The sequence below is a fragment of the Ranitomeya imitator genome, chromosome 3 (assembly GCF_032444005.1).
Source record: "Ranitomeya imitator isolate aRanImi1 chromosome 3, aRanImi1.pri, whole genome shotgun sequence".
Lineage (NCBI taxonomy): Eukaryota > Metazoa > Chordata > Amphibia > Anura > Dendrobatidae > Ranitomeya > Ranitomeya imitator.
Window position 1 is genome coordinate 113937861 of NC_091284.1, and position 17943 is coordinate 113955803.

General features: G+C 47.2%; 1 protein-coding gene across 1 annotated transcript in view; it reads right to left on the reverse strand.

The window, feature by feature from the left end:
• The window catches only part of IFT22 (intraflagellar transport 22), a 40300-nt gene extending 22897 nt beyond the window's left edge, over positions 1 to 17403 (reverse strand). Inside the window, exons 1-4 of the mRNA XM_069761306.1 lie at positions 17127 to 17403; positions 7498 to 7580; positions 2894 to 2980; positions 1666 to 1868 (exon numbers count right to left, since the gene is read on the reverse strand). Coding sequence (XP_069617407.1) covers positions 1666 to 1868; positions 2894 to 2980; positions 7498 to 7580; positions 17127 to 17165 — 412 coding nt within the window. The 5' untranslated portion in view covers positions 17166 to 17403. The remainder of the gene's footprint in view (positions 1 to 1665; positions 1869 to 2893; positions 2981 to 7497; positions 7581 to 17126) is intronic.
• Positions 17404 to 17943: the final 540 nt, after the last annotated feature.

Below are 17943 nucleotides of genomic sequence, written 5' to 3' on the forward strand. Positions count from 1 at the left end.
AACAAGAAATGAGGATTTTTACTCTACTGTAAACTCCCTTTCTGGTAGTCTTCATTGGGGGACTCAGCTCCCGCCCTTAGATGCCCGGTCGGGCACGCATTATTTTTCTTCTGATGCTTTAATTCCTTTGGCTTTCCCTCACTGCTTTTTAACTGAACTGAGCAGCCTGGTGCTAGCAGGCAAGGTATAGTCTGCTGGGGAGGATTTTCAGTTAGTTGCATTAATAGCGTCATCCTCCAGGTGGCAGCAGACTATTGCTTACTCTGTCTCCCAATGAAGACTTCGAGAAAGATTTTACAGGGAAAAAAAAATCCTTATTTTACAAAGTTGAAGAGAAGGATGGAAGGAGAATAAGGGAGAGGAGAAGTCAACGTGGACAAAGCTATGATCAAACACCCATCCAGGTGAACTACCTATAGCTCTGAGCAGTTCTGCAGGGCAGAAAACAAATGGACCGTCCTCTATATGACGTGTGAGGTGTCACTGGGGGGATACAGTCTTTGTAGAAAACACAGGGCATCCAAATTTCCAACTTTTGCACTTAGGAAAAGGTGTATTCATACATGTGCCCAAGAGAGGAGGAATACACCATATCAAAAAACATCAATGAATCCCAAATACTTGTACAGTAAAGTGTATAAGTCCCTGTAATATAATATTTGTGATGTTTTGGGTCTTGCTTTGTTCTCACTTGCCACAATGTTAGAGGAGAGAGTATGCATAGGAAGCCAAGAATCAGTGGAAATGGCGCTGGACCGGGTGCAGGGGAAGCAGTCACCGTGTGTGGATGACGCTTAGAAGCTATATGTGCCATCGATACCGAGAGCAAAGTCACAAATACACGCAGGGCGACAGACCAGCGGCCATTGCCACCGCTTCCCGATTTCATTGCTAGTGCGCCTCTCTTCTACCCAACATTGTGACAAGTGAGGATAAGGCTTGGGAAAGCCAAACGTCACACGTATGATGGCACAGGACCCTATACGCTGTGCAGTAGAAGTGGTCATTCATTGATATTGCTTTGTATGGAGTGCGCTTCCACTATTGGAGCAATGTTAAAGCCTCTGCTGCAGATTCCAAAAAAAGCTAATAAAGTGCAACATGCGTCACTAATTTTACTAGTGAAAAGATGGGCACTATAAAAGATATCCAATCGACCCCATTACAGACCCCATTACAGTCCGTCAGGCGCCATTGACATCCATCTGGCAGCACGGTGGCGCAGTGGTTAGCACAGCAGCCTTGCAGCGCTGGGGTCCTGGGTTCTAATCCCACCTTGGACAACATCTGCAAAGAGTTTGTATGTTCTCTCCGTGTTTGCGTGGGTTTCCTCCGGGCACTCCGGTTTCCTCCCACATTCCAAAGACATACTGATAGGGATTCTAGATTGTGAGCCCCATCGGGGACAGCGATGATAATGTGTGCAAACTGTAAAGCGCTGCGGAATATGTTAGCGCTATATAAAAATAAAGATTATTATTATTATCTGGTGGTGCCATTAGTTTTATTTTTCTGTTCCTATAACACAGATTTGCACATGCCCTAACCCCTGGTGATCAGATGATACAGGCAGGAAAAGCTGGCCATATGCGGGTATAATATAACGGCCACTGGGATGGGATGAACATGCTGACATGGCGGCTCACCAATCTACTAAACACTTACAGAGATCGGGTTTTTCGTCTGGATTCCCTGATCCGGGCTTGAGATGTGCTATCAGGAGACTCTGCTTGTCTAGCAATCGTTGCTGCTGGATGAAGTTATTGTGCCAGATTTCAATCTCTTTCAGGTGACTTGGAATATCGGAATTAAATACTATAATCACCCCGTGGGAATCTTTCATTAAAGCAGGCCAGCAGCTTTCAAACCTACCAACAGAAAAGACAAAATCATAAAAAGCATCCTTGCGTAAAAGTGCCTGGTGTGTGTTTCTGGACAATTCACAGCCGACATCAACCCCATCTACCATTAACCCAATTACCAACGAAGCAGGGCAATCGGGAAGAGCGAAGGCGAAGCGTTAGAAACAGAGGATCTCATGTAATCTTCAAATTCTGGGGTGGCTGCAGCCTGGTTTTTTTAGGCCAGGAAGGGTCCAATAACAATGGACCTTCCCAGCCTGAAAAGGTCAGCTCACAACTGTCTGCTTTATCTTTGCTGGTTACCAAAAGTATGGGGGACCCCACAAAATGTTTCTAATTTATTAGGCTAATACATGTGCAGTAAACTAAACGCAAGGCACTAGCTATACATCTCATGGATATCTATTTATCATTTATTAACCTCATATCTAACTATCCATCTCTATATTTGCACATCTTTAACACATATAAATCTTTCATTTCTATTCTCCATTCATTCTGGTATGTGTCACATGGAGGGCTCACATGTATGTCATCCGTGGGCGCATGGGCGGTGCGTATTGTAATCCATCTGATCTTTAATTACAAGCTGTGGTGCCAATCTTAGCTGGCCTTCTTCTGGTTTTTGACCACCATTGGACAGCATTTCCTCCGCTGGCACATGACCACAACTGTGTCTGTGAAGAAAGCTAGAGGAATGCTTATTTCAATAGGTAAGCCGTCCGCCTACTGTCACAGCCAAAGTATAGACATAGAAGGGTTTAAGTATACAAATTAGCCCCCTTCCAACACGGCACTGGTATGTGCTGACCTAAGAAACACCGTCACATGTCCGTCACAAACCAAGAGAGGACCTGGTCAGACCTCAGCTTGCAGATGAAGAACAAGGCACCTTTTAAACCACACAATTTACTAATTTAAGATTATTCAAATATATTATTTTAGCTGGACTTTTCTCCCCGTAGAATCTATCTGCATCTATTTGCATTATCCAGTGATCTGTTCAGACAGAAGTAGTAAAAGACATTTACTTATGATCGCCGCCACAGTCCCAAAGTTCAACTTCACATCCAGGTCCTTTGTTTCCATTTACATTTGGACACTCAAACTCCAGTATCCTGTATAAAATAAGAAAGAAATCAGTATAATCTGGATTGGAAACACGTCAAATCACATATTTAGTTAAAAAAAAAGGGAATTTCATTCTCCGAGTAAAAAGTCCATTATCTTACGGACAGTTCTTACAGTCGGTGGAGTTTACAGTTTACAATGAGGTTTATTAAACTGCACATCTGTGGGACACAACAACAACGTGTCTGTATAATATACATGTATTATATAAGGCTCGGCTCCACTGCGTTCGCTCAGAGAATGCGGAACACATGCAGGCTATAAAACCCAGATGATCGGAAAGTAGACATTTAATGTTACTCCACGCAGCAGTGGCCTGCCCCAGCGATCCATATTTATTGAAGAATGTCTAACTAAAATGCAACAGCAGCACCAGAATGAAGGAAAACAAACACACTGGATCATCTCCCCTTGTGCGCCCATCAACACCTCCGACCCTTCAAGGCTTGAACTTCACAAGATCTGGGAATGTGCTATCTGGCGCCAAGATGTGAGCAGCAGCTCTTGTAAGTGGGGTCAGACTTGTTTTCCAGCACGTCCCACAGGGGCTCGCTTGGGTTGGGATCTGGGGAATTTGGAGGCCCCTTGAATTCTTTATTTTCCTCTAATGAGTCCTGAACATATTTTGCAATGTGCATTATCCTGTTGTGGTGGTCCCGGCTATGAGGGAATTCCCTTACCATGAAAGGGTGCACGGCATCTGCAACATACATAGCAAGCAGCGCTGATTTGCTGTCGACATGATGTCAGCAGCGCAGGCAATGGCAGACATGGGGAGCAGTGGAAGAGACTCAGCGCTGGACCCAGGAAGGGTGAGTGGAGCCCAGGTTTGTTTTGTTTTTTAATATAACTTATTGCACCCTGAGCCCAAAATTTTCTAAAATTGTAATCCTGCCCTCTGACACTAGACCTGTGTCAATGTAGATTAACCCCTTATTCACTGCATATTACTACTTAGAAATGTAGTTTGCAGTACATTTTTCCCTGTGGATGTGCGTGCCTTAGATCCTGTCTTTTAGGACTGTTTTATATGCACTATTAAGAGGAGTTTACCATGGAGATAGATAGATTATATATATATATATATATATATATATCACAAACACAGTGCCACTTGATACGTTTGAATGCTCTACTCTCTAGTCTATGTAGGTTGCTTGCAATAGCTTTGATCAATCTCCCTAATGGTATATAAACACAATGACTAAACAATATCTTTTAACATCACAATTTAGGTTTTAAATTCCTGCTAAATTTTCCCTTCTGAGAACATTTTCTCCTGTATTTATTTTCAAAAGAAAAAAAAACCCCATAAATACCAAGACCCCCAAATAATGTGCTTAGCGTCTATATGGGCATGCAGGTCATAGGAAGCCGATTATTCCAGGGAAATGCACATTTTCCTTATATTTAAATGAGCTGTTAAAGGGAACCGTCATGTGAAAAAAATGCAATGTGGTTAATCTGCATGTTAATAGTGTTCTGAACCTGCCTGAAGCCGGCACAACTGCCCAGCGCTACTGGGAAGAAATTAATTTTAATCCCCCTGGCAGCATTTGGCATTCAGTCACGGGGCGGCATCGTCGCAGATTCAGTCACCGCTGTGTGTACAGAGAACGTCGGCTGTAACTGCACTCCTGCCAATGACTAACAGATGGTCCTATTGCTCTAATGCGGAGTGAGGTGTCAGTCAGTGTTGCGGTTACAGCTAGCACTCTCTGTTCACAGAGCGGTGACTGAACCCATGCCGATATCACCCTTATGACTAAATGCTGAACAATGGTGGGGTGAATAATGTTAATTTCCTCCCAGCAGTGGGGGTCTAAGTACCGGCGCTAGGCAAGCTCAGAACGCTCTTAACCTGTAGGTTAACCCAATATCTGCAGGTAAATAGCGTTTTTCACATGACAAGTTCTGTGGGCAAGACAACAAGCTGCATGAGATTCTGCCTCCAGAGCTCATTTTAAATGAAAGCGGGCTTTATGTGTTGAGACATGTAATGACTGACAGCCTGATCTCCTGATTTCACTGCAGAGCTGTGTGTGATTAGAACACAGTACAGCAGAACTGAACTTTGTCTCATTACAAACACATTTGCAGCTGTAGTCATCTCCTGCTTCAGCTTCCATCTGACAGGCAGCCAGTGGGAGGGTGGGGATGAAAGGGCATTACAGCAGAGCTGACAGCTCTGTGACGGGACAATTGTAAATTTGTAATGAGACACAGTTCACCAGTTGGACAGGGGAGGAATCAGAATACAAGTCAATAGATGGTAAACTATATTTTTTATTAAATGGCAACACACAAGGAAAAGGGCTTGTATGTCAGAAAATCTGGGTATGAACATTTGAAACATTTCCAATGTTGTTGAACAGAAGACATTAAAGAATAGGGGTGCAGTTCTACAGTCATGTAAATCACTCATGGCTCCTCTTCCATAATAGAAGCTATTGCAGAGTGCACAAGGATTTGGTAAGGCTACGTTCACATTAGCGTCGCGTCGCTGTTGCGTCGGCGACGCAGCGGCGACGCGCCCCTATGTTTAACATAGGGGACGCGTGCGTCTTTTTGCACGCGTTTTCCGACATGTGCGTCGTTTTAGACGCTAGCGTCGGACGCAAGAAAACGCTACAAGTTGCATTTTTCTTGCGTCCGATTTCGGCAAAAAACGACGCACGCGTTTTTCCGTGCGTCGCCGACGCAACAGCGACGCGACGCTAATGTGAACGTAGCCTAAGACTGTCTGGGGAGAAACTCCCTACAAGAGCTGGATTTACAAGAGCTGCATCAAGGACATCTCACCCACTCGACCAGAACGCCAACTAGTCATGTTTTAAAAGCTTGAGTTATTAGGTTAATGTTCCAGAGTCTTCCAGGGTAGCCATCAACAGGTTTCACTAAAGAAAACAGTGACTTTCTATGTGTTGCAGAGCTATCATCCATGTTTGCGTCCAGGGAACATTTCTTGTAAGACTCCAAGCAGTAGCTGGATCTCCACAACCCGCACACAAAAAAAAACAAAAGGTTGTGCCAAAAGATCTGGCTTCTTGACTTGGTAACACATGACAGTTATGTTTTCCGACATTGCACACAGCAGACCTGGCTCTCCGCACTAGGGCTCGCCCACACCGCTGTATACATCGGACGAGTGCTAGCCGATGTTTTATCCAATAGCAATGGGGCAGTGCTGATGACAGAATCTGGCATGCTGTGATTTCACTTAGAAATCGGATGAGACTCATCAGTTCAAGTCTATGGGTGCATCCAATGTCCATGGACTCACACAATGGAACAAATTGAGGAATCTGGTTCTCCATCTTCTCCTTACAGTGAGCCATGAGTCTCATCTCTCATCAGAGATTGATTAGAGTGTCATTAGCATAATCGATCCGAGGAGAACATCTACGGCTGTGTGACTCCGGCCTTAATAAAAGAGTTGGACTCTTAGGCTGGAGTCACACTACCGTACAATACGGCCGAATGCTATGCGCTAAAACATCACATGGCACTCGGCCCAGTGTTACTCTTATGGGGCAGATAACATCTGCGATTATTTTCTCACTAGAAATAGGCCCGACGCTATTGCATCAGGAGGACGGTGAAATCATCATCTGTCTACCCTTAGTAGTGCTAACAGGAGCAGTGGACATTTGTCACACCATTTGCGCTTTCCAACATACCGCTCATTGACTCAGCCGGCGGGGCAGGGGGATTTGAATCCCGCACCGCTCATTGGCTCAGCCGGACGCAGCTCAGCCAATGAGCTGTGCCGCGTGGCTTTGAGCGATTCAAATCCCCCACCAAAGCCACGTGGCACCGCTCATTGGCTGAGCGCCGTGGGATTCAAATCGGGATTTGAATCCCCCGCCAAAGCCGTGAGGCCAGTGGCAGTTCAGCCAATGAGCGGTGCCGCACGGGATTTGAATCCCCCACCAAACCTCAGCTGGCAGGCGGCTCAGCCAATGAGCTGAGGTGCGCTGCTTTGGTGGGGGATTTGAATTCCGCGCTGCTCATTGGCTGAGGCCAGGGGCATTCAGCCAATGAGCGGTGCCGCGCGGCTTTGGCGGGGGATTTGAAACCCACACCGCTCAAAGCCGCGCGGCACCGCTTATTTGCTCAGCCAGTGAGATCATCTACCACAGCAGAAGACTCCTCGTCAACTTCCAAACACCTGCAATTATAGCAGTAATAGGGGTGGGAACCAAATCCCATCTTTGAAATCTTGAAGGGCCAAGAGTCCTCATGATCAGGAGTTCAAGGGGTTCTCGACTATTTTGATATTGTTGACCTATCCTCGTCACAACTCATGGTCTGGTAAGATGTAAGCAGAATGTGGAGATGTGGAGCCAGAACAGCACAGCTCCGTACAATAGTGGTCATCTCCCAGGGACTGTAGATCAGATACTATTCAAGTGATCATTGCTATAATCTATCGCTATGTAGAAGGTTCTGGTGGTACAATGGCGTCACGTCCTTCCGACTACAACATGGGTTGAAACATTACCTTACACCTTGGGTTGGATTGTATTCTCCCCCAATATTTTCTGTTGCATCAGCTAAAAAGTTTGCCAAAGTCGTTTTTCCACACTGCAAAAAAAACAAACAAAATAAAAACATTAAAAAAATGACAGAATCTTTATGACAGCAAAATCATAAAAGGGTGACGCCATGAATAAATATGGCACTTCTTGTTAGTGATGGGAAGGTAATAACACTACTCAATAATGCAAAAAATTTGCAATTTTTTGTCGGGTCTTTTGGCGGATGAATGTCATCAAGACTGGGTCCACAGTAAAGCTCAGTTCACGTGTCCGCCTTAGGAACAGTCAAATGGAAATCAAGGCCAAAACAGATTTGTTTGCCAAGTCATGCAAACAGGAGCAGAGGGACCCCAAAGGTTATTATAGGGTCCGTTTAGTTCTGTTATGTGTCCGTTTTTAGATTGGAAAATTCCTGACACTGAACACAGATAGACCCCAAAATAATCAGTGACGCCTTAGCTTCAGTTAGCAAGAAAATCTGATTTGGTTCAGATTTCCGAGTCCTTCAATGGATCCTAGCGATTCTGAGATTGTTTTTTATGTGATATATTGGGCTTCATGTTAGTGGTAAATTTAGGTTGATAATTTTTGCGTTTATTTGTGAAAAAAAAAAATCGGAAATTTGGCAAAAATTTTTTAAAATTTCACAATTTTCAAATTTTTAATTTTTATTCTGTTAAACCAGAGTTATGTGGCAAAAAAGTTAATAAATAACATTTCCCACATGTCTACTTTACATTAGCACAATTTGGGGAAAAAAATGTTTTTGTTAGGAAGTTATAAGGGTTCAAAGTTTATCAGCGCTTTCTCAATTTTACAGCAAAATTTACAAAACCATTTTATTTTAGTGACCACATCACATTTGAAGTCCCTTTGTGGGGCCTACATGACAGAAAACACCCAAAAGTGACACCATTCCAAAAAACTCCACCTCTCACGCTACTCAAAACTACACTCAAGAAGATTATTAACCCTTCAGGTGCTTCACAGGAACTAAAGCAATATGGAAGGAAAAAAATGGACATTTTAATTTTTCCAACAAAAATGTTCTTTTAGCCTCAATTTTTTTCATTTTCACATGGGCAACAGGATAAAATGGATACTAAAATTTGGTGGGCAATTTCTTCTGAGTACACCGATACCCCACAAGCGACCCCATTTTGGAAACTGGACCCCCCAAGGAACTTATATATATATATATATATATATATATATATATATATATATATATATATATTACACATAGTGAGCACTTTGAACCCCCAGGTGCTTCACAAACTGATCCGTAAAAATGAAAAAGTACTTTTTTTTTTTTCACAAAAATTTTCTTTTAGCCTCAATGTTTTAATTTTCACATGGGCAGCAGGATAAATGGATCCTAAAATTTGTTGGGCAATTTGTCCTGAGTACACCGATACCTCATATGTGGGGGAAAACCACTGTTTGGGTGCACAGCAGGGCTCGGAAGGGAAGGAGCGCCGTTTTACTTTTTGAATGGAAAATTAGCTCCAATCATTAGCGGACGCCATGTCATGTTTGGAGAGCCCCTGTGTGCCTAAACATTGGAGCTCCCCCACATGTGACCCCATTTTGGAAACTAGACCCCCCCAAGGAATTTATCTAGATGTGTGGTGAGACCTTTGAACCCCCAAGTGTTTCACTAAAGTTTACAGCACCCGGGCATGAAAAAAAAAAAAAAAATCATATTTTTTCTACAAACATGATCTTTTAGGCTGGTTTCACATTTGCGCTTTTTGCCGCTGCGTTTTAGCGCAAAAAAACGCATGCATTTTTTTTTCTATACTTAACATTAAAAACATATGCGTTTTTTTGCATGCGTTTTGCCACATTTTGACGACACATGCAAGCATAGAAACTACGCGTTGTTGCGGAAATGCAACCTGCAACGTATTGCTGTCTATGTAAACGCATGCGTTTTTAAGCACATGCGTTTGCATGCGTTTTTAAACGCATGCGTTTCAATAGAAAAACACAAGAATACACACTGATAAGCCACCCCCCAACCCTAACCCTAGGGATCCCAACCCTAACCCTAGGGATCCTAACCCTAACCCTAGGGATCCTAACCCTAGGGATCCTAACCCTAAGGGTTAGGATCCTAACCCTAAGGCCGCCGTCACACTTGCGAGTTTTACGGACGTAAGAGCGCAGAAACTACGTCCGTAAAACTCGCCAAACAAACGGCACAATTATTCTCTATGCCCCTGCTCCTATCTGCCGTATTTTACTGATCCGTATTATACGGCTTTCTACGGCCGTAGAAAATCGCAGCATGCTGCGTTTGTTATCGTATTGCGCAAAAAAAATGCCAATGAAAGTCTATGGAAGTCCCAAAAATACGGATTACACACGGACCAGCAGTGTGACTTGCGAGAAATACGCAGCGGTGTTAGAGAGAAAAGCCGGTAATTCAGTGCGGTGTACAGTAAAATCACACTGACAGCTTACAGTAGAATAGGTGTACACATAGAATAGGTATAATATATTTCATATGAGGACAACCAGCAGAGCCTGGGAGCTTTCTAGGAAAGTTCCCACGATCTAGGGATAACCAGCAGAGGGCGCCTCACCGCAAATGCAGGTAAATATAGGTCATTGACCTACTTTACCTTCATTCCCCGGGGTTTTGCAGCCACGAACAACGTTGCATTAGCAAAGCTCGTGGCTGCAAAATATTTTAACCCCTTCAGATGGATTTACATCGTTGGACATTACAGATCTTTGGAAGGTAAGGATATTGTTGGTTTATTATTTTGACTTTGTTACAGATCGAGGGCCTTCAGTGAGTGGATTGAGCGTAGAATAAATTATTACAACAACCTTTGTGATTTTTTCATTAAAATAATTTTTAATAATGTGTGTGTGTTTTTTTTTAACCCTTTACTACTATTGGATTAATAATGGATAGGTGTCATAATTGACGCCTCTCCATTATTAATTTGGCTTAATGTCACCTTACAATAGCAAGGTGGCATTAACCCTTCATTACCCCATATCCCACCGCTACACGGGAATGGGAAGAGAGTGGCCAAGTGCCAGAATAGGCGCATCTTCCAGATGTGCCTTTTCTGGGGTGGCTGGGGGCAGGTGTTTTTAGCCAGGGGGGGGCCAATAACCGTGGACCCTCTCCAGGCTATTAATATCTGCCCTCAGTCACTGGCTTTACTACTCTGGCGGAGAAAATTGCGCGGGAGCCCACGCCAATTTTTTCCGCCATTTAACCCTTTAATTTAGTAGATAGAACGGCCAAATTTTGCATATACACACTACTAACATTAGTAGTGTGGAATATGCAAAAAAAAAGGTGATATGACATGGTTTACTGTATGTAAACCATGTCTCAAATCATGTCGGGTTTAGGAAGGAGATGGCAAAAGCCGGTAATTGAATTACCGGCTTTAAAGCTATCTAGCGTTGTATGAAGTAATAATATATATACATGTATGTATTCACAGATTGGGCTCAATAGTATCTATAATATCCCTCCCAACGGGGGACGAAGTACCATTAAACTAAACTATTTCACACCGGCGTGATCAGTAAATGAAATGACCCCGACCATGGTACAAAATAAAAACAATATTTATTATATGATGTTAAAAACAACAAGTTTCTACTAGTAAGGAAGGTGCTGGAACCAAAGAACGAGGGATGGATCTGCCATAGGCTTATCTCTAACATATGAACTGGCCGACTTCTAATAATACTAAAACATCATACATAGCCTTATAAACATGTGAACGGTAAGATATCTGTATGGTTTTTAGTTTATCATAATATATACATATAGGAGAGGCTTGAACGCTATGTCTCCTAGTGATATGACCAAACAAGACAAAGATGACCCTACAAAGGCATTAAGATGTAAATATCTGAAATATACCTGATAGTCAGTCCAATGGGGATAAGCCGCGGCGTCCCTCTGCCCCGACGCGCGTTTCACACTGCTTCTTCAGGAGGTGTCCAAAACCATACAGATATCTTACCGTTCACATGTTTATAAGGCTATGTATGATGTTTTAGTATTATTAGAAGTCGGCCAGTTCATATGTTAGAGATAAGCCTATGGCAGATCCATCCCTCGTTCTTTGGTTCCAGCACCTTCCTTACTAGTAGAAACTTGTTTTTTTTAACATCATATAATAAATATTGTTTTTATTTTGTACCATGGTCGGGGTCATTTCATTTACTGATCACGCCGGTGTGAAATATACATGTATGTGTCTAATGACACATATATCTATAATATAACGCTGGGAGCGTCACTCTGTCCGAAGCCTTTATAGACTGCCCCGGCGCAAGCGCCGGCGCAGTCTGGGCCTCACAGAGTGACGCTCCCGGGAGATCGCGGTATGCGTTGACACTGAATGCACACCGCGATCTCCAACAGAGAAGCAGGGACCGCCAGGAGGGTGAGTATCGGCCATATTCACCTGTCCTGCGTTCCACCGCTGAGCGCCGCCATCTTCCCGGTCTTCGGCCTGTGACCTTCAGTTCAGAGGGCGCGATGACGCGCTTAATGCGCGCCGGCGCCGCCCTCTGACTGAACAGTCACAGCCAGGAGACCGGGAAGATGGCGGCGCCCAGCGGTGGAACGCAGGACAGGTGAATATAGTAAGTGCTGGGGGGCCTGAGCTGGCGGCGATACCGGCACCTGGCCCCCACAGCGCACCGGTGTCCCCGCCTGCTCAGGCCCCCGGATGGGTGCAGCACATGACAGGATGGGGACGCAGGATGGGTGCAGCACATGACAGGATGGGGACGCAGGATGGGTGCAGCACATGACAGGATGGGGACGCAGGATGGGTGCAGCACATGACAGGATGGGGACGCAGGATGGGTGCAGCACATGACAGGATGGGGACGCAGGATGGGTGCAGCACATGACAGGATGGGGACGCAGGATGGGTGCAGCACATGACAGGATGTGGGCGCAGGATGGGTGCAGCACATGACAAGATGGGGACGCAGGATGGGTGCAGCACATGACAGGATGGGGACGCAGGATGGGTGCAGCACATGACAGGATGGGGACGCAGGATGGGTGCAGCACATACCAGGATGGGGACGCAGGATGGGTGCAGCACATGACAGGATGGGGGCGCAGGATGAGTGCAGCACATGACAGGATGGGGGCGCAGGATGGGTGCAGCACATGACAGGATGGGGGCGCAGGATGGGTGCAGCACATGACAGGATGGGGACGCAGGATGGGTGCAGCACATGACAGGATGGGGGCGCAGGATGGGTGCAGCACATGACAGGATGGGGACGCAGGATGGGTGCAGCACATGACAGGATGGGGACGCAGGATGGGGACGCAGGATGGGTGCAGCACATACCAGGATGGGGACGCAGGATGGGTGCAGCACATGACAGGATGGGGGCGCAGGATGGGTGCAGCACATGACAGGATGGGGACGCAGGATGGGTGCAGCACATGACAGGATGGGGGCGCAGGATGGGTGCAGCACATGACAGGATGGGGACGCAGGATGGGTGCAGCACATGACAGGATGGGGACGCAGGATGGGTGCAGCACATGACAGGATGGGGACGCAGGATGGGTGCAGCACATGACAGGATGGGGACGCAGGATGGGTGCAGCACATGACAGGATGGGGACGCAGGATGGGTGCAGCACATGACAGGATGGGGACGCAGGATGGGTGCAGCACATGACAGGATGGGGACGCAGGATGGGTGCAGCACATGACAGGATGGGGACGCAGGATGGGTGCAGCACATGACAGGATGGGGACGTAGGATGGGTGCAGCACATGACAGGATGGGGACGCAGGATGGGTGCAGCACATGACAGGATGGAGACGCAGGATGGAGCAGCACATGACAGGATGGAGACCATATACCAATATAAATGCTCGCCACCCGGGCGTAGAATGGGTTCAATAGCTAGTGTAATATATATATATATATATATATATATATATATATATATATATATATATATATATATATATATATATATATATATATATATATATATATATATATATATATACACTGTCTATATATATATATATATATAATTTTTTTTTTTTAACACATGGATCCCTTGTATAGCCGTGTGTTGGTTTTGCAAGCCTGCGAGAAAAACACGCAGTACGGATGCCATACGGAGGATGCCATGCGCAAAATACGCTGACACACCCTGCCTACGGAGGAGCTACGGACCACTTTTTTGGGGACTTTTCAGCGTATTACGGCCGTAATATACGGACCGTATTGTCTTACGCCATGTGTGACGCCGGCCTAGGGGTTAGGATCCCTAGGGTTAGAGTTAGGATCCCTAGGGTTAGGGTTAGGATCCCTAGGGTTAGGGTTAGAGTTAGGATCCCTAGGGTTAGGATCCCTAGGGTTAGGTTTAGGGTTAGAGTTAGGATCCCTAGGGTTAGGATCCCTAGGGTTAGGGTCCCTAGGGTTAGGGTCCCTAGGGTTACTAGGGATCCTAACCCTAGGGATCCTAACCCTAGCTATTTCTGTTTATAGTGGGTTTTCTAGTTGATTTTGATGATTGGCAGCTGTCACACACTTCTCATCATGTGTTTCAAAAACGCAAACGCAGGAAAAAACGCATGTAAACGCCGCGGTTTTTTTTACCACATGCAAAAACGCATGCGTCTAAAAATGCAGCGTTTGCACACGTTTACATGCGTTTTTTGCATCACATGCGTTTGCGTTAAAAACACTGCGTTTTTTACCGCAAATGTGAAACTAGCCTTAGTCCCCAATTTTGTATTTTTTCAAGGGTAACAGGAGAATTTTGATCCAAAAAGTTGTTGTCCAATTTTTCCTGAGTAAGCTGACACCCCATATGTGGGAGAAAACTACTGTATGGGCGCATGTCGGGGCTGGGAAGGGAAGTAGGGCTTTCACTGTTATGTGGGAGCACTGGGGGACACATTTATGGGGGCATTAGGGCCGTCATTGTTATGGGGGAGCACTGGGGGACACATTATGGGGGCATTAGGGCTGTCATTGTTACGGGGGAGCACTGGGGGACACATTATGGGGGCATTAGGGCCGTCATTGTTACGGGGGAGCACTGGGGGACACATTATGGGGGCAGTAGGGCTGTCATTGTTACGGGGGAGCACTGGGGGACACATTATGGGGGCAGTAGGGCCGTCACTGTTATTGTGGAGCACTGGGGGACGCAGGGCCGTCATTGTTATGGGGGAGCACTGGAGGACACATTATGGGGGCAGCAGGGCCGTCATTGTTATGGGGGAGCACTGGGGGACACATTATGGGGGCAGTAGGGCCGTCATTGGTATGGGGGAGCACTGGGGGACACATTATGGGGGTAGTAGGACCGTCATTGTTATGGGGGAGCACTGGGGGACACATTATGGGGGCAGTAGGGCCGTCATTGTAATGGGGGAGCACTGGGGGACACATTATGGGGGCAGTAGGGCCGTCATTGTTATGGGGGAGCACTGGGGGACACATTATGGGGGCAGTAGGGCCGTCATTGTTATGGGGGAGCACTGGGGGACACATTATGGGGGCAGTAGGGCCGTCATTGTTATGGGGGAGCACTGGGGGACACATTATGGGGGCAGTAGGGCCGTCATTGTTATGGGGGAGCACTGGGGGACACATTATGGGGGCAGTAGGGCCGTCATTGTTATGGGGGAGCACTGGGGGACACATTATGGGGGCAGTAGGGCCGTCACTGTTATTGTGGAGCACTGGGGGACGCAGGGCCGTCATTGTTATGGGGGAGCACTGGGGGACACATTATGGGGGCAGCAGGGCCGTCATTGTTATGGGGGAGCACTGGGGGACACATTATGGGGGCAGTAGGGCCGTCATTGGTATGGGGGAGCACTGGGGGACACATTATGGGGGTAGTAGGACCGTCATTGTTATGGGGGAGCACTGGGGGACACATTATGGGGGCAGTAGGGCCGTCATTGGTATGGGGGAGCACTGGGGGACACATTATGGGGGTAGTTAGGCCGTCATTGATATGTGGGAGCACTGGGGGACACATTATGGGGGTAGTAGGACCGTCATTGTTATGGGGGAGCACTGGGGGACACATTATGGGGGCAGTAGGGCCGTCATTGGTATGGGGGAGCACTGGGGGACACATTATGGGGGTAGTTAGGCCGTCATTGATATGTGGGAGCACTGGGGGACACATTATGGGGGCAGTAGGGCCATCATTGTTATGGGGGAGCACTGGGAGACGCATTATGGGGGCAGTAGGGCCGTCATTGTTATGGGGGAGCACTGGGGGACACATTATGGGGGCAGTAGGGCCGTCATTGTTATGGGGGAGCACTGGGGGACACATTATGGGGGCAGTAGGGCCGTCATTGTTATGGGGGAGCACTGGGGGACACATTATGGGGGCAGTAGGGCCGTCATTGTTATGGGGGAGCACTGGGGGACACATTATGGGGGCAGTAGGGCCGTCATTGTTATGGGGGAGCACTGGGGGACACATTATGGGGGCAGTAGGGCCGTCATTGTTATGGGGGAGCACTGGGGGACACATTATGGGGGCAGTAGGGCCGTCACTGTTATTGTGGAGCACTGGGGGACGCAGGGCCGTCATTGTTATGGGGGAGCACTGGGGGACACATTATGGGGGCAGCAGGGCCGTCATTGTTATGGGGAAGCACTGGGGGACACATTATGGGGGCAGTAGGGCCGTCATTGGTATGGGGGAGCACTGGGGGACACATTATGGGGGTAGTAGGACCGTCATTGTTATGGGGGAGAACTGGGGGACACATTATGGGGGCAGTAGGGCCGTCATTGGTATGGGGGAGCACTGGGGGACACATTATGGGGGTAGTTAGGCCGTCATTGATATGTGGGAGCACTGGGGGACACATTATGGGGGTAGTAGGACCGTCATTGTTATGGGGGAGCACTGGGGGACACATTATGGGGGCAGTAGGGCCGTCATTGGTATGGGGGAGCACTGGGGGACACATTATGGGGGTAGTAGGACCGTCATTGTTATGGGGGAGAACTGGGGGACACATTATGGGGGCAGTAGGGCCGTCATTGGTATGGGGGAGCACTGGGGGACACATTATGGGGGTAGTTAGGCCGTCATTGATATGTGGGAGCACTGGGGGACACATTATGGGGGTAGTAGGACCGTCATTGTTATGGGGGAGCACTGGGGGACACATTATGGGGGCAGTAGGGCCGTCATTGGTATGGGGGAGCACTGGGGGACACATTATGGGGGCAGTAGGGCCATCATTGTTATGGGGGAGCACTGGGAGACGCATTATGGGGGCAGTAGGGCCGTCATTGTTATGGGGGAGCACTGGGGGACACATTATGGGGGCAGCAGGGCCGTCATTGTTATGGGGGAGCACTGGGGGACACATTATGGGGGCAGCAGGGCCGTCATTGTTATGGGGGAGCACTGGGGGACACATTATGGGGGCACTTAGAAGCTTTAGAAACACTAAAGAACATTAGAGAATCTGCTTCCCGCCTCCTACAGTTTCAGCCGGCTCGTCCTTAGGCCGCCCCTGCTCCGGAGCCATCAGCACGCCGGGACAGCAGCCCTCACCTCGCTGGGGCCGACAATCAGCACCTTCGCCTTCAGCATTCCTCTGCCGGGTCACTGGGGCCGTATGCAGGCGGGAGGGCGAGCGGCCGGTGATGTGTTCCCGTCACTGCAGCATTAAGAGCCGCAGTAACACCCGTCCTGCAACTGACTGCTGTGAGGCCTTCACTACTACAGCCGCGTCAGTGTTTCCATAGCAACGCTTGCGCTGATAGGCTGCGGCCGTTTCCAAGGAGACAGAGCTGCGGTAATCTCTTCTGTGATTCCCGCCGGCACATTCGGCGGTGACTGCAGTGTTGTTCTGGTAACGGCGCAGGCGCACAGTGGGGTTCTGAGATGACGGCTCTACCACATATAGTGATATCACTGAGCCCTCGGTGTATTATTACTGTAATCAGCCATAATACAGAGAACCGACTGCAGGGGCTAATCCGGTGTAAAAAGAGAGAAGTGATCATATTTGTTGCTAAGGCCTCTTTTAACCCCTTTACCCCTGGCCAGGCCAAATCTTACCATTCTGACCAGTGTCACTTTATGAGGTAAAATATGCGGCACTCACCCTTCTTTGTGCTGTGCATTCGTGTTCTTTATTGGAATAAAATAGTAGAATGCATTATACAAGCATTACGACATCAGGTATATAGGAGGGTGCGGTATTGGTGCCGTTCCTCTGTTTATTTCTTTTTTTGTATATATAGATTCGTATTATCCGTCTCTTTGATTTGTCATCAATTTTCCTCCTGCGGCCACGTCCAGGCAGGTTGGCTACAGTCCCATGGATGTTAAATTTCTGAATAATATTTGTAACTGTAGTCACAGG